Raw genomic sequence first — 21,152 nt, 5'->3', positions numbered from 1 at the left:
TATACCCGTCTTAAGTCCTTTTCAAACGATACAACTTTTGACTAGGCTCGATGGGTAAAAAGTCAAGTCAGACAAAGATTGGTATGTGATCAATTCTCAGTTTGGTGATCCAACTACTATTCATACGACCCAACTACGGTAATCAACTCTAGTTTACGCGTATAATTCAATCAAAATGTGCATCGTTTGAAAACGGCTTTACACGTGTAATTCACTATGCCTACAATGTTTTGGTATACAATTACTTATCGCTGCAGACTTAAATGTTGTTTTAAAACCTCCAAATACCTGCCTCCTTCACTTTACCCCTACCTAGTTACTAGGACGTATTATGGTTCGTAGGATTCCTTTCAAAAAAGCATATTACTATTCTACATCATAAAACTTTACCTCTCTCAATATTACATTGGCTAAATTAGTAACGTACTTCGCGAACCATATTATCACGGGTTGTCATTTTCACATTTTTCTAATCTACTTGTCAAGAAGGGGGCAACAATAATTTAGGTAGAACACAACAAGAAAATTTTATTATGTACAATTCCTTTGTATTTATATATCATCAACTCCGCCATAAATTCAGTGCCTTTGTTGGTTACCTTCATTTATAATCGTTGACGGGTTGAATTTTAATCGAAACCATTAATTTTTTCGCCTCGTCTTTATAAAGGTATTTGAATTTTTTTAATACGTAATTAGGAAACGAAAAGTTCTTAATTTCCTATTTAATTTTTTTTAAACGTTTCTTTTCGGGAGTGGAACATTTATTATTTTCAAATATTCACCCTCGGTTAAATAATTTTCATTATTAATAAGATTTTACATAAAAAAAATTTACATTTCTTTAAATATATATTTATTATTTCAAATAATTTTTGACTAAATAGCTATAGGGCCACTAAGGTTTCATTTCCTCCGAGGATTGTCAACAAAATTTTTCTCTCATTAGCTTAGTTCCGAAAAAAAAATTTTTTTTTAAACATTAACATCATTTTATTTCATTTATTAACTTGTAATAATTTTTTAATTACTTTTCGTTTCTTTAATTTAGTTATCCTTTAAAATTTAACAGTTAAAATTCAACTTTATTCTTATTTCTTCAATTTTTTTTAATTATTTTAATATCTTAATAGATAATTCGATTTTACGAGGCCTACCTATAATTTACTTTAGATTTTATTTAAATATCACGCCATTTCCAATGAGCTTTTTTTTGGTGTTAATTTAACTTGAACGAGGGAATTATTTAAATATCGGGGCTAAATTTACAAATACTTAAAACCATATAAGATAGGTATATAGCGGTAAATTTATTGGAAAATATGGTTCAAAAACCTTTCAATTTATTATATACCTCAATAATTATATTTAAATGACAATTAGCCATAATTAATATTTATCTTCTACTTTTCTTCATTTTCATCTTGAGAAAAAAACACCCTTTGTTTTTGGTTTTTTTAATTAATATAGAAAAGTTTAATTGCATCAATATTTTGTGTTTTGCCGTTAAAGATGACGTTTCTTTTAGGGAAAGAAAAACCACCATCTTCTTTCTTGCCATTATATATTTTTCTTGACCCCCCTCCCCGGTATATTTCGTATCTCATCTTTCAATAGAAATACGAACTCCTTCCTGTTTTACCCCCATTTAGCGACTTTCTCTTCGTTGGCCTAATTATTTCGACGTAAATAGTTGCGTCTGTAACGGGAGATTGAGCAGAGTCTTAGGGTTAGAGGTCAGGACTGGTTAGGCTTAAGGTATAAGTACGGTCATAAGTTCATAAGATATGTTCCATAAGTTCATAAGGTATGTGCGGAGAAGGTATAAATTCGCCACATTTCCAGCTTTATCTCCAGTCCAAACGTAGGTCCGGAGTTAATCCCCGCCTCTAAATTACAACCAGCATCTTATTGGTTCTTGGTACGTATTTTCCGACTGAGGAGAGGCGAAATAGCCCGGCCTCCTTTTACGTCCCCCCCCTTGTATTTTGAAAGGGGGACTGGGACTATGGCGAGCGAATACTTAGGCATCTTATACCTTCTTTCAAAAAACTAGATATCACTTCGTAAAGCGACGCCTGGTGAGGCTTTAGTACAGACTAAATAGGACTAGATGGAAGTCCTGCAAAACCGAAGAGTGTAGTCAATTCTCGCTTGTCGTTCTTGAACTAGCTCGAGCTGTAAGTCTCTAGCATTACGCAGTATAATATGTGTCATACTTATGGAACGTATCTTATATACTTATGGTTTGGTTCGAAAGGATATTTCTTACGAGCAAACAAGTAATTTTCCTTTTCTAAGTGACCTTAGTGGAATCCATTACATTTACTACCTCCCACCCCGGCTCGCGTACCGTTCCAATTTTGGGTCTATCATATAAGTCTGTCACAAGTTAAAGAGGCTGTTCAGACCTGATTTGATATGTCCTTATCCTATAGAGTAATGGCAGTTCTACGTATGCAAACGTCATACCCTTCTATCTCTTAGCTCAGTGTCATCCCCCTTCTGGGAGCGTGCAGTATCCCCTCTTACAAAAACGCGCCCAGATGGAGGGGTACACAGTCTACACCCCTCTCTACCGCCACTACTCTATTGTCTAGTAACATAATAATGCGTTCCTCTTGCGAGCTTAGCTGTATACAGTGATTTGCAATTAAGTTTCAAATGACCCTAATTTATCTTGGCTCCTCAAGTGCATTTCGTTTCCCCATACACTATTGAATTAATAAGATCTATGCTTTTGACGATGTATTTATGATAGTGGGGTGAATTTGCCCGAAAAAAAGTACCACTGCCCACTGTCAGTAAACCCGACTATGACAAGGAAGACAATTACACTTGGCCATAGATCTATTCTGTTCCTGGAGATACTTTTAAACGAAGATGGTTCAGGACACTTTTAAAAGCCCATACTGCACTGTAGGGCCATGGTTAAAGGAATAGTAGCGCCCCAAACCGAACACGTTTAGTTGATGGAACTAACTCTTTAGGAAAGTCTTTACTTACGACTCCTGATCCGATGCTTTGTAAGAAATTGGATGCTTGATTGGCTGGGTTTTGTACTCCGACAATAGCGGCTGCCGAATAACGTCTCATATTCGAACGAGTACTGGCCGAAAATAACTCCGAACCCAAATTACCCAAGTTTGTCGTCGAGTTCTGAGCAAAAACCAAAAACAAAAAAGGAAATGAATAATAAGATCACTTGGATCATAACAATTTATTTAACACTTACCCTCGGACTAACGTCTCTGCTTCTCGGACTTTTCACCATGAAGTTAACAGTCTGCAACAAGAGAAAAACACCGTTTTAAATCAAGATTCCTTGTTAGATTAGACTGTTTGATCACCTTGGGCGTAGCAAAGTTGATGAACCTATCCCCTTGAATACCAACGGAAGAATGTCTTCGCGTTGGTAAGTTTCCCATACTGGGATTCCTGCTCATACTTCCATCGGGACTGCTGGGAGCAATCAAGATCCTCGGCGGTTGGATGGTATTGTCCGAGTGACGTCTTCCGGGAAGAGCCGCTTGAACCCTTAACAGGTTCGAATCGGGGGACGACGTCGCTGCCGTGCCCAGGTCCAGGACAAATGGTGGGAAAGAAACCGAACATGTCGATTATCATTTTTTGGTTTTGAAAATCACCGCCCCTCACGACACTCTATTGTAAGCGGAATGGGGGAAGGCTATTACTAAGCCTAATTCATCTATGCCTATGCCATGGTGTATCTGTTTTTCACGCAAACATATTTAATTAACCAAATGGGGGGCTAGTACCACGTGATAGATATATGATTAAGACAGAACATTGATGGGTTGGCCTATATGGATCCAAAGAGGTTAGATTGGGCTTATACGTTACCAGTACACCAAAGTATTCATTGTTTGGAGCCATATCTAGTGTCTTTGTCTTCCATATACCAATCAGTGTTCCATCAAGAAGTGATATCTAGTTTATTAGGGAGAAGGTATGAGATGCCTAAGTATTCGCGCGCCATAGTCCCAGTCCCCCTTCAAAATACAAGGGGGGACGAAAAAGGAGGCCAGGCTATTTCGCCTCTCCTCAGTCGTCAGTAATTTTCGTCGCGCTGACGTGAGTTTTCAAGAACCAATGAGATGCTGGTTGTAATTTAGAGGCGGCAGGGATTAACTCCGGACCTACGTTTGGACTGGAGATAAAGCTGAAAATGTGTCGGATTTATATCTTCTAATAAACTAGATATCACTTCTTGGTTCCATCTTAAGAAAACCAGGTATTCTAACACTACACCCAAATTTCAGTGTCATACTTGTGGTTGTTATAGTGCTTTTAAACCGTAATAACCAAACATGAAAGTTTTCAGAGGTTGCAATCTCCGGTCAAAAAAATGTTTGGTAAACTTGGACTTTTATCAATCTTTGAGTATAGACATATTCTTTTATCAGTTGGAGTTATTGACATTCCCGCAAAGTTTTTCTCGACCCCGAAACTCTTTTCTCTTTTTTGGTCGCAACGACCAACTCTTTCTGGGATTTCTTGGAGCTATAAAAGTAGGGAAAATTCTTTTTCGCATCTAACCAGTCGTCTTTCTGGCCGGATGCCTATAGTAATCCGGATTTGGTTGCCACATTATTCTTCATCTGGGATTCCCTTCTGGCACTCTAGTCGACACACCCCCCTCTTTACCAATACCCGCCGCCCTAGGGATCAACTCCCGTATCTTATACAAGGGTAAACTTTCGCGAACCCAAAGAAATAAAGATAAAGAGAATGAATAGAATTCGCCAAAGAATCGATAAAACCAAGAACAAAATTTTTAAAGCATAATTTTCTACTCTACATTAAAAAACACAAGGGAAAGCCTTGAGGATATCGTTGTTAATACATAAGTATACGTTTCATAAGTTTGACTGAGAGACAAGTGGTCGTGGAGTGAACTATGGCATTCTTTTGACGAGCTGTCAAAGGCCTTATAAATCATTAAATAGGGGAAAATGCAGGTTAACTTTAAAAGATGTATTCTACGAGTTGGACACTTCTTTTACTTTGCTAATACCAAGAAGTGGTATCTAGTTTATTGGGGAGAAGGTATAAGACGCCTAAGTATTCACATGCCATAGTCCCAGTCCCCCTTTCAAAATACAAGGGGGACGTAAACGAAGCGGGTTATTTCGCCTCTCCTCAGTCGGAGAATACGTAATTTTCATCATTCGCGTCGCGCTGACGTGACTTTTCAAGAACCAATGAGATGCTGGTTGTAATTTTGAGGCGGGGATTAACTCCGGACCTACGTTTGGACTGGAGATGAAGCTGGACATGTGGGGAATTTATACCTTCTCCCTAACAAACTAGATATCACTTCTTTCTAATACTAGTAACACATAAGGGTGTTGCGTTGGGTATGATTTTCCCCACAGCTTTGGTGCAATTTTGCAAACTTATAGTCGGTAAGAGATAAAGACGTCCCACCTACGTCACCCAGTTCACTTCCTCATTTAGTCGGTAAAGAGATTTTGGCAAGGCTTCATTTAACCTAAGGTACTACATCTCAGAAAAGATTCAGTGTCACACTTTACAAACTTATGTTGAGAGAGGGAGAGAGTAAGAGTCGAGATAATAATTGAAAAAGTTAATACTATTTTCAGTTTAAAAACTTTTAAACGAAATAAATAACCGTGGATTATTCTTTAGGAAAAAAACTAAAAATAGAAGCCCCATATCTTTAGATGCTCCCAAATAAATATAAATAAAAATAGATGCTTGAGGGGGTCCGTCTATGATAAGACAAATTACCAGAATTACACGTTCTCCTGACAACATCGTCCATACTGATGGATTGTCTCCTGGATTCGAGCCGCAAAGAAGGTGGTCGGTGAGGATAAGGGGTCGGTTCTTCGATGTTGAACTGCAGCTGAACTGGTAACCTAAAAGTGTATAATCAAAACATACTTCAAAAACAGAAACAAATACTTGGCGACAATAGCAGCTCCAATGACGTTTCCTCCCCTATATACACACACACATCCATCCATTAAAGACGATTGGAAGGACACGCGATGTTGTCTCTCAAAGCTCAAATCCTAATGGGTTCATGGATGGTAAAGAGTGAAGAGTGAAGAGAGATGGGGAGGGGGGGGGAGAATAAGCTTCTAAGGAAGAAAGACGTTTTAATGAACCCGATATCGATGAAGTGAATTGAATCAAAGAAGGCAAGACAACGTTTCCGTACGTTAAATTGTTTCTTTTTTGCAACTGATTAGGCTTAGCATCTTTGCTCGATAAGTTAATTAAGGTATTGTTCGTAGCCCTCCCCTTTAATAATGTTCCATTGAAATTCAACACAAAAGTATCTGTTTCTTAGTTTAGTCATTAAATGATAAAATAAATGTTGGACTCTTTTGCACGTATCGATTATTGAAAAATCGATGAAACATTTTCAACCGAAATAATTATGGTTGTTTAACAAAATTAGGAGTTAGACTTACTTGTCGGAAGAAGGTATGGATAGTTTCTCCAACTTGAGCTTATTTCTTTGGCTTTTCGAAACTTGTTCTAGCATATCGTGCAGTAGCTCAACCAGACTGTTAAACTGGTCGAGTTTGAGGCCCGGACTGACTACAACTGGAATCAGGGCGGGCATCACTTTCGTTGCTAAAATGCTGACCGTCAAACCGTATCGTTTGTCGCCAAGCATGTGTTTATAAATTCCTGGATGGACAAAATAAATTGTTTTCCTATTAGACCAAAGGTTAAAGGTGAAGATAACAAGACGCGGTACTTACTTACAACCGGCATTAGAATCGCTGGATCCTGCAACCTAGCTTTTCCCAACATGGGGAGCACCTCGTCGAGAATGTCCGTTTTCTCCAACTTGTCGATGATTTTCTCGATGCAGCTGAGGGCATTCGCTTGCACCTGGACAATGGAATCTTCCTGCGGTTAGCGTTAACCGAGGGTGGCACCAACATCCGCGTAACGCGACCGTTCATGCATTTTTTTTATCGACGACGACCAACCAGCGTGTGTGAGTGTGTGAGTGAGAAGGACGCGTCAAGGAGTATAAGATAGACACAAGAGATAGACGGGTGATTGTGTGGGACAGCGTGATTTACACAGTTTTTTTAGCGTGAGTACATCCAATTTTGCCGTGATTTGTTCAGAGATACACCGATAGAATGAAGCAGCGAGTATTACGTACGAATTTACGTCAAGACACGACGAAATTACGTGAAGACACAGTTAAAAGTACACGAAGAAGACGATGAAGTATTTTTACGAAATGGGAAAGAAAATGAAATGGTTTATGGAATATTTTTAAGGATGTTAAGTTAAAAATTTGGAATTTTAATTAGTCGTTAAAATGAAACTCATGTATGATAATGATTGAAATAATTGTTGCTATTTTCAAACTTAATTTGGTCTTGTTTCTCAGAACAGATATCTTCAGGAAATTTATCTGAAGGTTTCCAGTTAGTTCTGAGAATCTAGACGCCTATTCAAACAACTCAAAAGGTTCAACATACCAATAGTGCGTTAACGTAACATAAAAATGCAGAAAGTGTTTCTGGTAAAGGGTCAAATAAAACGTGGGAAAGAAAAAGAATCAAACGGAAAAAAATCCAAATTAAAATCGTGAAAAAGGGTTAGGCATGCATTAAGTATTAATAAATGGGGTTAGAGTTTTTTCAAACCTTAATTCCCGAGTTGGTTTCGAAAGCCGCTTTGGTTCTTGGTAGAACCATCTTCCTGACGGCCGTCTCTTCTAAGTAGTCGGCAATTTGCGCGACAGCGTGAAGGGCGGCGCATTGAATTTGCGGCGTGGTTGAATCGAAAGCGTTGTACAGCATGGGCAGAACATCGGCTTTGATGTCGCTCTTCGGGGTCTTCTTCATAAGGGTGTCCATGTTCTCGAGCAGCACCACGGTGGCCTGCACCGATTTGGGCATCCCGAAGACGGTCCTGAAGACTGGAAGAATCAGAGTCTGGTACTCCTCCTGCGTACTCTCCTCTATCATAAATAACAGAGGTTGCAAAGCCGCTGCCAACACTTCCGGTGACTGCAACTCCGCTTTCAAAGATGGTAACACGTGTTGATACCATAGTTTCTGTTACGGGAAAAATAAAAAATTGTCTAAATAGTCTTTTCGCGCCAAATAAACCATTGTCTAAATAGTCTCCTCGTGCCAAATAAAACCATTCTTTAAACAATCTTTCCGCGCCAAATAAAACCATTCTTCAAATAAACTTTTCGCGCAAATAAACCGTTGATAAAATCATCCTTTCCCCCTAATAAACTTCTATATGAAGACCTTATTCTTGCTCAACTTGTTAAAACGTTGTTGGGGTATAACGGTGGATATCGCTGATGCCCTGGTGGAAAATAATTTATTTTAATAAGGAAAACTTAATACTTTTCATCAATGAAGAACCGTGGATTAAACGAAAATATTTCCAAATTACAGTCAAGTACAGCTGCTTGGAAGTCGGAACTTTCATAAACATTTAGCAGTGTACAGGTGTTTATAACGCGTTCTACAAAACATAATTCGCAGTTAAAACCGACTCGGTACGTGGATGAAACCATAAAGCATCTACCGTCCGCGTCAAAGGGATGTCATTACCAAAAATGTCGCGTTACAACTCACAATGAAAAAGTTTGTTAAAGCAATATTGGGATTACTTTTGTTAATACCAGGTAAATTTTAATATTAACGTCTTTTAAATTACAATTAAATATCCCTATAAATTTAGTAATATCCGGGAAACCAAGTGAATTACCACTGGCACCTAGTTCAAATTTAAAAGGGGTCAAAATGAAATCACCCTTCAAAAGCAACGGCCCTGGACCATTCGGACCCGGAACGGTCATCGGAACCTTTCCCGATCATGATATAACTTTTCTGGACGTGGCTAATCACCCAGTCGAAACCCCTTCAATGAATATGGCCCTAGAAATGCCCAAAATGGATCCACCCATGGATTACGATTATGAATATTACGATTATTTAGAATATAAAGTCTACAGCAAACCAATCGAGAACTTTCTCGATACCATGGCAGAGTTCATGAACAAAATAAAGAACAATATCTCGAACAAACCAGAAAATGAAAGTAAAACAGACCATTATTGAACAATTAGAACACAATATCTAATAATTATGCTAGTTTTTACGAGTAAAGCAAGATTATAAGGTATGTTCCCTAAAATTTGACACTGGTTACTGTGAGCTACTTTTGGACTGACGTAGGTTGTACGTCTTAGATTCTTGTACAGAAACGCGTGGTGAGGGACTGTCAAAGGCTTAGTACCAACTAAACACTAAGATAAGGACCACAACTAGCTCTATATAATTTAAAATATAGCATTACGAAGCTGAGATGTGTCACATATATAGAACATACCATATAAACTTATGAAAGTAACGAACTTTTTCTAAATTCGTAAATCTACTTCAATTTTTAATTCTCTTTAACTAAATCCTAAATCAAAGAAACTTCTTGTAAATAAATCTAATGAGTGTATGGAATAAATTAGATATTATTTAAATGTGTATTTTTATGACTAAACTCCAAAACAAAAGTGGTTTTAACCGTTTCGTTGCCTAAAATCCATATATCTTGATAAAAGAGTGACGATAAGAAGTCTGAAGCGACAAAGCCCTGACCCTATAAAGTTTCTTTTAAACTGCCCTGAAACCTTTCTAGGCCTTAAAACCAAAAAGGGATGAGTACAATTTATACCTATAAAGTTTCTTAGATGCCTTCTCCGTTGGGTATAGCGCAGTAAATAATACCTATTCATTTTAGAACTTACCTACAGTTATCTTTCTACGTTCGGGAGAAGATATATTTTGCCTCGTCTTTTGCTCAACGTGAACCCTTACATTGAAGTTAAACCATTAAACAATAGCCTTATATCTCTTAGCAATATACCTTTCTACATATTAACCCTTTAATACAACACAAATAAACTTTGTTCTCATCCGGTACTCTGAATTTTATCCATTTTCGTTAGTTAGTTGGACGAGAAAAGGTTTCTAGGTGCGATTAACTACTTAAGACTGTCCAAGTATGCAACAAAAGGACCTTCAGTAAGTTTCATTGGTGAAAAATTAACAGATGCGCACTTAACATCCGGTTTAATATACTTGGGTGACAGAAATAATTTGCTAGATAGATTATGTCATGGACTAACACGTAGAAGGACGGATCTGAATGTAGAGGGAGAAGGTTAAAAAATTCGTATTTTGCCCTCTACCGGCAGACAGCAGTTAACTGAATGTTCTAAAAAGGACTAAAACAGGTTTTGCATTGAGTATTTTTTAGAGATAACCTCAATTGACGACCTGGGAAATAGGGCAAATAATCTTAACAGGGGCTCCCTCCATTGACAACATTCAGTCATATGATTGTGCAATAGACCATTTCGATGTAACTAAAAGGGAAAGACACGGGGGTAAAACTTTTGCCTTCCATCTCGCTTCTTGGCGCCTACACCGTAGTATTTCTAAATCGTCCCGATACCAAGGCTTGCCTAACCCACCTTTTCACATAAAAAAGGTCTAGGGACTAGTTCGACGTAACTAAAGGGGAAGAGACTGGGGTAAAACCTAGCCTTCCATCTCGCTTCTTAGCGCCTAGCTGCGCTGTAGTATTTTTGTATCTTGAGAGTGCTCAAAGACGGCATTGTATCAACCCCCTTCTACGTCCCTTTGCAAAGGGACGTCGAAAAGGTCCATACCAATAACGCGTGGGTTGTTAAAGTTATTTTCATTTACAATTCAATGCAAATTCCGGTTGAGTTTAACAGTTTGAAAAATTAATCCGAGCGGGAATTCTATTAACGAGAAGTCGTTCAGTTCCTGCATTTACCTCTAACTAAAACCTAACTTGGTATCTCCCTATCTTAAATTATTAAATTCCTTCAGGGGATAGGTTTGAATTTGGTAGACTACACTATACTGGGGAAGAAAGTTCCTTGGCTCAGGATCGTAACAAATCCGTTTTGGCAATTTCCCCACGGTCTAATTTAACTTTCTTTTTAAACGCCCGGTCCGTTGCCCATCTCCGGTTATTTCCAAACTAGATAATTCAGTAAGGCCAGTTATAAATGCGAGATTAGGGAGACGCTAAAGGGGAGCTAACATTAGCGAGAGACAAAATGTATAAGGAAACAGCAAAAGGGCGGGGCTTTAAGAAGGGTAAAATCCCATTTACGTCAACATGGTGGAGGAGTAAAGGTTATTGGGTAAGCAGCGGTCTGATGTGTGTGGGAGCCTTTTACCCCTACTGCCGTGTCCCTATTGTATTTGTTCATAACAAGGGGTATGAATTTTGACAATCCCCCGAAACCTAGACGAGCATGTGTAAACAAAATAGATACGCGCGAGTTACGAACCTAAGCCTCGGCCTATTGGCTTGTTGTGAATTTAGTCGGCCATCACTCAGCACGTGATAAATCGATTTAAAAGTGGTTCTCAGAGCATTTCATACTCAGTTCAAAACAGAATGCGCTGAAGGACTTGATCTTAAGAGAAGTGTCAACGTGTTTTGCCTTATTTAAAGGGATACTTCGATCTAGAATTTCGTTTATAATCCACGCCTAATATCACCTGACGGATTCGTCCAATAGGGGTACTTCCCAGTGCTACGCGGGAAAACCTAACGCGTAGTGTCCATTACACACCATTACTGAATCTTAGTGGCTGGTATCTTCTTTAATATTGTACATGGAAACATGGTTCCAATGGTTTTATACGCTCTTTCGATTATAACTAAACAATTTCTAGCCCGATGTGTCCCTTTCAATTTCTCGAAAATCCCTTCAATAAAATCTCCCTGGCGAGAGATACGCCCCGAGGGATGGCTTGAGACTGTACACAGCCATTTTTGAATTTCTCTAGACGTTCTATCCCTAAATCGATATTACTTTTCTAACTTTTATGATCTAGATCAAAACGTCGAGATGAGATATTTTGTTATCATTGAACTAACGCGTTATTCCTTAGCAATGTGTACGAGAAATGAATCGGAAGGAATTAAATTTGAAACTGGTTTAGTTAGAATTTCCAAGTTGTTATAGATGGCGGAACGTTTTCCGTGGCGTTTGGATAGCATAGTTTTCTGATCATTAATTAGAATAAAAGGGACTGGTTATAAAGGGAATTCTAACCTCTGCGAGTAGTCTTAAGTTACTACAACAACTAACTAGCCCTTTAAAGAAATGTCTTAAAGGGATGATAACATAGCCGAGGATAGTTAAAGAGATAGTAGCATAAACTTTCGATTTCCAAGGTCTTTTACTAGTTTTAGGGTATAATTTATCATAGACTAACGTAAATAGACTAATCACGTTTAAATGTTTCTAATATCCATATAAACTTATCAAGAAGCGATATCTAGTTTACTAGGAAGAAGGTCAAATTCGCCACCTTTCTAGCTTTATCTCCGGTCCAAACGTAGGTCCGAAGTTGACCCCCCCTTGTAATGGCCCGTTCGGGGGTGACACTCCGAGCTCGGGTCATTAGAGAAAAGTCAGTCAACATTTCTTATTTTAAAACACTTTATTAAATTCAAAATAATATTTACGAAAACTAGAAACAAAAAGGCGAGCACGACCTCTTGGATAGGCATCCAAATTCGAACTCTCGAGCTAACAGCTAACAATCGAGGCAATAATATCCCCGGGCATTAGGGTAATAAAAGTTTAACTAGGGGCTTCACAGTACAAAGTTCTAAGAAGGCTCTTTTAACATGGGAACGCTATGTATTGAAAAACTACACGAAAGAAAAAGTAACATATAAACAAGAAAAAGGGAGAGTAAAGGACAAGTCTAACTGTAACAATAAAGAAAGGAAAAGTCTATCTATTACAATCCCCACCACTAAGAGATAGCGAGGGAAAAACGATTAAGCAACATCTAAACATTTTTAGTTCGGCAATATTTCTCATTAGGGCTTTTCTTCCTAATTTAAGAAATAACAAAAATAGGGATATGACAGAAAATTAATGGCATTTGTTTTCTGACATAATCATGGCTTGAATTCTAATATTAGATTTTCTATTCTAATAACTTAGACTACAATAAACTTGTTTCATCGCGGCCAATAACAACAAAGTTTGGTTTCAGCATGCGTCTAACATTGGTTCTTAAGTCCTAATGAACTAGACTAATTAACGAATAAAACCTTCTAGGTATGGTTAAGTTTCCATTACCCGCACGGACACAAAATACTACAAAATATAGAGTTATACATTAATGACCAAAGTACTAGTACAAATATAGAATCAAACAAAAACAAAAAATATTATTTACAGTTATTTACATGAATCTAAGCACCGTTAAGTGTCTTTAGTTAAAAGTACCCGATATTTAAGCATATTTTTTCCGGGTATTTGGACGCAATACGCGGATGCTGGGAGGGGTCACAGTTTGTTTTGGTAATGGTACCTCCTGCATCTCTGGATCAAACCGTCTTCTCTTATAGAGTTTTAGGTTTGACACGTGTTGAGTACCGACGGATTTATTGTCTTCATTTTCCAATTTAAATGCTAGGTCACCCGCGGCACTGGCTACACGGTAGGGACCCAAATAAAGAAGGGCTAGTTTGGCCGTTATACCCTCTTCTTTGGATGATTGAGGATGGGCTTTAATCAAGACCCAATCTCCGATCTGGATATTTACGGCACGGTGTCGCAAATCGTAATTTCTTTTTTGGCGCGTTTGTGATAACGCGATGTTATCCCGGACACGTTTTTCCATCGCGGTCATGGTTTTCTCAATTTTCGCGGCATATTCCTCCATGGTAATCGGATCAGTAGGCGGTTTCGCGAGGGCATTGTCAACCGGTAAACGCAGAGCTCGACCATATGTAAGTTGTGATGGTGGAAACCCCGTGGTCGAATTCACGGCGGAATTAAGAGCTAAAACAGCTTCCGGAAGTCGTACGTCCCATTTTCGATGGGCGTCGTGTGCATAAATACGCAAGATCTGTTTAAGAGACCGATTGTACCTTTCCACCATATTAGCCTGCGGATGGTACACCGATGTGGTATGGTGCGCGATTCCGTTATTCTGACACATTTCGGAGAACAACCGAGATACAAATTGGCTCCCGTTGTCCGAAATGATGACTCTGGGTACTCCATGTCGACACATGTGTTCGTAACAGAGTCGACGAACCGCGGATGCTGTGGCGCGTCTCAAAGGATAAGCTTCCAGCCATTTAGAAAAGGTATCTACTATTACTAGAATAAAGGAACATTGTTTGGCGCTCTGGGGCAAAGGTCCAACCAAATCTATACTGTACACTTCCCCAGGCGAGGTCGGCACAATTGGTTGTAGGAAACCCATTTGTTTTTCGTGGGTTGGCTTGGCTTTTTGACATAGATCGCACGACAAGACATACGTTTTGCAGTCCTTGGTCATTCCTTCCCAAAAGCAGCGTTGTCGCGCGCGAAATACCGTCTTTTCTACTCCGAGGTGACCCGCTTTAGGATCGTCATGAATTAGCGTTAAGACCGCTTCGCGTAACGAGCGCGGAATGCAAGGAACCCATGTTGGTACCTCATTAAGGGTGTTTTCCATCCGATATAAAACCGAATCACATAGTAGATATTGTGAAGCCTGCCTTCGAATAACACGAGCGAGGGGCTTAACATCCGGTAACGTACCATGACTAATAAAGTCAATGATAAGTTGGAGTCGGTCATCTTCCTGTTGATGATCTCTCAAAATTTCTGGCGTTAAAGCTGGTAACGCTTCTAATGTCTCTGGCTGACCTTGTTTTATGGCTAAAACATTGATATGGGCTACAGATTTTACTCCGTCGGGAACGAAGAGTCTTTCTACTTCTTCCTCAAACGGTTCTAGGCTATTATCTTCTCTGGCATACTCGGCCCTTGAAATAGCATCTGGGACTATGTTCTCCTTTCCAGGTATATGTTCCACGATAAAGCTAAACTCTTGTAGTAATAAAGCCCATCGAACAAGACGACTATTGATGTCTCGCATCTTGTTTAGCCAGACTAGCGCTTTATTATCCGTTCTTAGGGTGAAAGTATGTCCGTCTAAATAATTTCTAAACCTTTTTACGGCGATTACTACCGCTAGCAATTCTCTCTCCGTTGCGTGATAACGTTGTTCGGCTGGTTTTAGCATGTAGCTAGCAAACGCGACTACTCGTTCCAGTACACCAAATCCACCTGTACTTTCATTAATCAATCCGCAAGTATCAAATTTACAATTAAACCAATCTACGGTTCCTGTGCAACCAAATCCTAACCAAGTTCTTACAGACGCGTTTAATACTTTTGCCTCTCAAATGGCATCTAACATAACTTTATTACGTTCGGACATTGTTAAAATACGCGATGACATTCAGAAAGACATATCGGTCCAAACAAAACAATTAAATACGCTAGCCCTAGATTCGCATACCAGATTTACCCAAATAGAACAGCGCCTCGCTGCGCTAGAAACAGTACCACCTGTTGTTACAAAGCCAGGGTCCGTCCAGAGTAACCCGAGTCCACTCGCTGCTATGACGGGTCCAACTAACTTTAATCAATCGACTATATCGACTACGCCTACGTTAGAAAGCAAGATGGGATCTCGTTTGTGCTATAACTGGTTAGCCACAGCCACGTTTAGCGGGAAAAAGAATGAAAATGCTTTTCATTTCTTACGGGATGCCACAAAGGTTTTCACCATGAGTGGGGCGCCGTCCACTCAATGGTTGGGCCTTATAAATAGTGCCTTTAAAGGAAACGCATCGAGATGGTTTGAGAACCGCCGACCAACTTTCGCGGATTGGTCTGACTTTGCTACAGCTTTTCTCTGTGACTTTCGCCATAAAACACCTATGGAACTGCTAAAAGTTGCCCTCAGCAGAGAGCAAAAGGTTAGTGAAAATTTTGAACGATTTGTATGGGAAATTCAAGACGCCTATGAACAATATGACCCCTCTACCGCCGAAGACGTAATTTTCGATACAGTCGTTAACAATGCCTTGCCCGAATTTCGTCGCGATCTTCGCTCTATCACGAAAAAGACTATTCAGGAGTTACTACGTGTCGGTCGATTAGTAACAGCTGATTTGGAGAAAGCCACGATTTTATACGGTTCATCGACTAACACGTCCAAGATGAGGACAGAGCTAAAAGAGCCCGAAAATACCATTTCGGAAAAGCCTAGAGAAAATAACGCTTCCGCGCGCCCGCGCCTAAACGAAATAGAAAAACAATTGGTGAAAGACCAGAAATGTTTCGCCTGTCATGCTGTTGGGCACAAAAGAGTAGACTGTCCCAACAAAGCATCTATTAATTCGTTGCATACTACTAATGCCAAAGATTGCCCTCACGTCGTTTTGGTCATAAACCATTACGAAAAGATAGCTTTTGTAGATTCAGGTGCAACTTATTCTGCCATAGATCTTAGCGAATTATCCAGTTACGGCAAAACAATAGAAGAGGTTGAGCCTTGGGTTAAGGATCACATGACGCCTGCCACAGGACCGCAATTAGAAACTGTCGGTTCCTGCCCTATGGATGTTGAGATACAAGGAACAATAATCACAATCGACTTTGCCGTTTTACGAAATTTTAACCTGCCAATAGTATTGGGTCAAGACTTCATCAAGGGAGTAGGTTTTGTAATATTGCCAAATAGTCACGCCTACGCCTTTGAGACAAATTTGAATTGCCGATGGCCTTTACACTCCTTTGAGCGTGAACCTAAAGACATTGGGAAACCTAACCTGACGCCAAATAATGTCAAGGACCATTTACATGAGAATATTTCTGATTTTAATCAAAAATGGGAAGAATGTCAAGTAGCCTTATCAACGCTCTTAAAGGCTTACGAAGATGTGGTCTCCTCGAACACGCTTGGAAACACGTCGCTGGTCAAACACAAAATAGAAACTGGAACAGCGAAGCCTGTAAAATGCCGACCATACCCGTATTCGCCAGCAAAACGGGCAGAAATCAAAAGACAAGTCGACGACATGCTTCAAAGAGGCATTATAGAACCATGTGCATCCCCATGGGCCTCACCAGCGGTCTTAGTCGGTAAGAAAGTAGTGGACCAGCAAGAAAACCCTTACCGCCTGTGTTCGGATTCTCGAGGTCTAAACGACGTCACTCTGGATGACGCCTTTCCCATGCCTAGCATTCCGAACATTTTCAATAGCCTAACAGGTGCTAAATATTTTAGCCGAATTGACCTTCGATCGGGGTATTGGCAAATTGAGCTAGACGAGGATTCAAGAGATAAGAGTGCGTTTGTCACGGCGGAGGGTCAATATCGCTATACCCGTATGCCATTCGGACTGAAAACGGCTCCTATGACTTTCCAGCGCCTTATGAACCTAGTTTTGAAAGATTTCGGACAATTCGCACTAGCTTATTTGGATGACATTATTATCTTCAGTGCCAGTCTAGAAGATCATTTAAAACATCTAGAACTCGTCTTAGAGGCTCTCCGAAAAGCCAATCTAACTTGCAACCTCCCGAAATGCAAACAAGAAAAAGGGAGAGTAAAGGACAAGTCTAACTGTAACAATAAAGAAAGGAAAAGTCTATCTATTACACCCTCTAAATTACAACCATCATCTCATTGGTTCTTGAAATAGCCCGGACTCCTTTTACGTCCCCCCTTGTTTTTTATAAGGGGGACTGGAACTACGGCGCGCGAATACTTGGGCATCTTAAACCTTCTCCCTACTAAACTAGATATCGCTTCCTGATTTATTAACAATAACTTTTCGCGTTTACGAATCATTAAAAACTAACAAAACCTTAGAGAAGTCGAAATTCAATAACTGCAACCACAAATGTATAATATTTTCGAAAACGAAATATAATATATTCTTCCTACAACCACTTAAAAACAGCACAAAACCGCGTAATGATAATTCTTATTCTATCGTAATAATCCAAACAGTCTACGTCTTTCAAGGGGATTGCAATTTAATGGATGCATTGATTTTCTTTATCTTGGCGCCACTAGGGATATCACGTCTTGTTTCCCCGCATCAATAATTGATGAATGAATAGCTAATAGTATATGTCTAGGAGGAGATAGAAGCTCACGAGGAATTGGGACAAGAACAAAAGACAAGGAAAGACGCTACCGCGCGACGTGATGTGTAAAAAACCCCAAAACAACTTCAGCTCTCTTACCTTTGGTATGTTTGGTAAAGTCCCTTTTAGGCTATGATAAAAATGCGACTTGTGAGTGGAGTCCTTCATTTGAATAACGTCGAGGTATTGCAAGCCGTGAACGGCAGGATCCATGAAGTATTTGATCTGCGAGAAAGGAACGAAGAGAATAAAGATTGCGCCAAAGAATTACTGTTAATTATTTTCTTAACTAAATTGATTTTGTTACTCAATTTCTTACTTATAAAATTTGTTAATTAATTTCTTACTTATAAAATTTGTTAATTAATTTCTTACTTATTAAAATTGCTACTTAAATTGTTACTAAAAAGTTGTATAAAATAGAAATTGCAAAAAAACCCTAAAAAAAAAATATCAGTACAAAAAAGAAAAAATATAAATTCTAAGAATGTTAAAATGGAAAACTTTGTAAAGAAAAGGGTAAAGCCCCAGGGTGAGCAGTAGGATAACATGTTTTCAACTCAATCGATAATCCTACTGTTCGAACCCTGTCGTGGAAAATCCCCACCCTTTTCTAACCCCAAAATCGTCAACTGTACACACCTTGAAATTTTTGTAAAAAATAAATCACTTCTTCACTTTCTTTTACTAAGGAAGGATCTCCAGTCTCTCTCCGATATACTAATGTAAGTTCATGGGCTATTTTTCAGTCGGTAGTCTATGCCTTAAATAAAGCTCTCCCAAACCAAACAAAATTTAACTTAAAATAAAATCGGCAACTAACTTAGTAAGGATTTACTATATGGTGCGTGTCAACCCGGGATTAAACCACATCCCCTAACATAAACGTAAATTAGTAATCGGAATAAAATAAACTCAATCAAAATGGCTGGAGATGGCGAAGAAGCGGGAGCAAGCGGTTCCTCGGCAAAGAAAAAGGAATTAGAAAACCTAAAAGCAACTAGGAAAGCTGTAAGAACTTTAACTACTAAACTAATCACGGCTTTGGAAAAGCTGTTAAAAGAAGAATCACCCGATGAGGATGATTTGGAAGATGCACTGGCGTGCGTAGAACAAAAAGAACAAGATCTAATTCAACTGGAAGAAAAAATAATTAAATTAATGGATTCGACCTCGGAAGCGGAAAGTCAAGTGAAAGCTGCTCAACAATACCGCGAGGACTTGATACTTATTAAAAATCGGACTAATCGAAAATTAAAAAAAATACGTAACCAAGGAATACAAACCACTTCAAATGCACCGTCAATATCGGGATCTAATACCAACCTCAGCGTTCTTGGAAACCACGGGGGAGGATCTATTCAATCAAGAACGGCGGAAACAACTAAACTACCAAAACTCATCATGGCGAAATACAACGGCGATCTCACCCAGTGGTCATCGTTTTGGAACCAATTCAAGGCAGCCGTACACAACAAAGAAGAACTTCAAAAGGTAGAAAAATTCAATTATTTGAAATCTTACTTAGAAGGAGAAGCCAAAATGGCTATAGAAGGACTTTTCGCGTCTGATGAGGCTTATGATGAAGCAGTAACAATTTTGATAAACCAATTTGGAAATCCGGATTTTGCAATTTTAAGTCATACAAATGCTTTGTTAGATTTAGGATTAAAACCACTTAATGATTCAAACAATTTAAAGGCACTAAGAAACCACTATAACACTTGTGAAATCAACATTCGCAGCTTAAAAGCATTAAACGTAGATACTTCAGCTAAGGGAAACGCCTTTTGTGCCTCTATCTTAAAAAGTCTCCCCGAGGATTTTAGGCTACAATATTCTAGGGAATTAAACGAAGAACGTAGATGGAATGTTAACTTTTTGTTAGAATTTATTAAGAAAGAATTGGAAAATAGAGAATCTGCGAGACTTCTAGGAGCTACGCCAGGAAACCCCAAACCCAAAATGGATGGGTCTCAATTTAAACCAAAAAACGAAAGTAATTCTTTTAGGCCTAGATCTTCAGCGCAGGTTTTGAATACGGGGATAAGGTTTAACAATAACCCAAGAACTTATCAAAATAACTACCCCAAAAATTATCATCAAAATAATTATCCCAAATTTAATTATCAAAGAAACCCCTCTGATAACATTTACTGCATCTTCTGCCAGGATAGTGTCCATAGATCCCCCAATTGCACAAAATTCAACTTAGAACAAAAACAAAAAATAGTAAGGGATCAAGGAAGATGTTTTACTTGCCTTAGGCAAAATCATTCTGCAGAAATATGTCCATCACATATCAAAATTTGTAAAAAATGTGAAAAAGGACATAGTTTTGCTTTATGTGATAAAAATGAGGTTAACATAATTAAAACCCAATCGTCTCCAACGCCAGAAAGCATTGTTTCTGGGTGCCAAACCATGTCAGTAACTAGTGAGAGAACGGTGTTATTACAAACAGCTCGAGCCATAGCTTTAAATCCTAACACTAACGAAAATAAAAATATTAGAGGTCTCTTGGATCCCGGAGCTCAGGCTAGTTTTGTAACAAATAACATAGTTGAACAACTAAAATTACCTATAATTGGAGAGCAGGTAGTAGAAATTTATCATTTTGGTAGCGAAATCCCAGTCCAAGAAAAACGTAGACAAATAAAACTCGTCTTGCAAAACACACAAAATCCAAACAAAAGGGTGGAAATAACAGCGCTAGAAGTCCCATACATTTGCAAAACTATAACATCATACAACAGCGCGGAAGTAGAACATTTTATTAACTTAAAGGGATGGCAATTGGCAGATCAGATTAATGGGAATCTAGCTTGTAGCTCTAGCATAGAATTCTTGATTGGAGGAGATTTTTACTGGGAAGTTGCAACGGGAAAATCAGAAAGATTTGGACATAAATTAGTGGCTATTGAAACAATGCTAGGATGGGCTATCCAAGGGCCAAGAGAAGGAAGAAACTCAGAATTACTAGAATGTTCAATTATATCCATGGGAATAGGAGTAAGTAAATTAAAAACCATAGTAAAGGGTTTCTGGGATTTAGAAAGTCTTGGAATTTTAGACGGAAATTGTA

At 38.8% G+C, this 21,152-nt stretch overlaps 2 protein-coding genes across 3 annotated transcripts in view; one reads left to right on the top strand and one right to left on the bottom strand.

Moving 5' to 3' along the window:
• Positions 1-502: 502 nt before the first annotated feature.
• bma (SCY1-like protein bma) overlaps positions 503-21,152 on the bottom strand; it is a 150,479-nt gene continuing 129,829 nt past the window's right edge. Inside the window, exons 9-17 of one of the 2 annotated variants that reach the window (XM_089838711.1) lie at positions 18,167-18,292; positions 7,674-8,087; positions 6,765-6,915; positions 6,468-6,690; positions 5,776-5,906; positions 3,351-3,568; positions 3,236-3,286; positions 3,007-3,159; positions 503-1,699 (exon numbers count right to left, since the gene is read on the bottom strand). In XM_089838711.1, coding sequence (XP_089694837.1) covers positions 1,676-1,699; positions 3,007-3,159; positions 3,236-3,286; positions 3,351-3,568; positions 5,776-5,906; positions 6,468-6,690; positions 6,765-6,915; positions 7,674-8,087; positions 18,167-18,292 — 1,491 coding nt within the window. In that variant the 3' untranslated portion in view covers positions 503-1,675. Of the gene's footprint in view, positions 1,700-3,006; positions 3,160-3,235; positions 3,287-3,350; positions 3,592-5,775; positions 5,907-6,467; positions 6,691-6,764; positions 6,916-7,673; positions 8,088-18,166; positions 18,293-21,152 lie in introns of both variants that reach the window. The other variant, XM_089838706.1, reaches the window with a different exon arrangement.
• On the top strand, positions 8,073-9,508 carry LOC149717380 (uncharacterized). Its single transcript, XM_089838715.1, has 2 exons — positions 8,073-8,677; positions 8,734-9,508. Exons 1-2 carry the CDS (start codon positions 8,629-8,631, stop codon positions 9,111-9,113), a joined length of 429 nt encoding a protein of 142 aa, XP_089694841.1. The 5' UTR covers positions 8,073-8,628; the 3' UTR covers positions 9,114-9,508.

Source organism: Phalangium opilio, unplaced genomic scaffold (genome assembly GCF_054372755.1).
Source record: "Phalangium opilio isolate 3A_F unplaced genomic scaffold, DU_Popi_V2 ptg000003l_1, whole genome shotgun sequence".
Taxonomy (NCBI): Eukaryota; Metazoa; Arthropoda; class Arachnida; order Opiliones; family Phalangiidae; genus Phalangium; species Phalangium opilio.
Note: the sequence above shows the minus strand (reverse complement) of the source record. Positions and strands in the feature narration are given on the sequence as shown.

Excerpts from the sequence above, each read along its gene's own strand:
- LOC149717380 (XM_089838715.1), top strand. The coding sequence starts at position 8,629 with ATGAAAAAGTTTGTTAAAGCAATATTGGGATTACTTTTGTTAATACCA. Across the intron at positions 8,678-8,733 it reads ATTACTTTTGTTAATACCAG|TAATATCCGGGAAACCAAGT; the intron begins GTAAATTTTAAT and ends CTATAAATTTAG.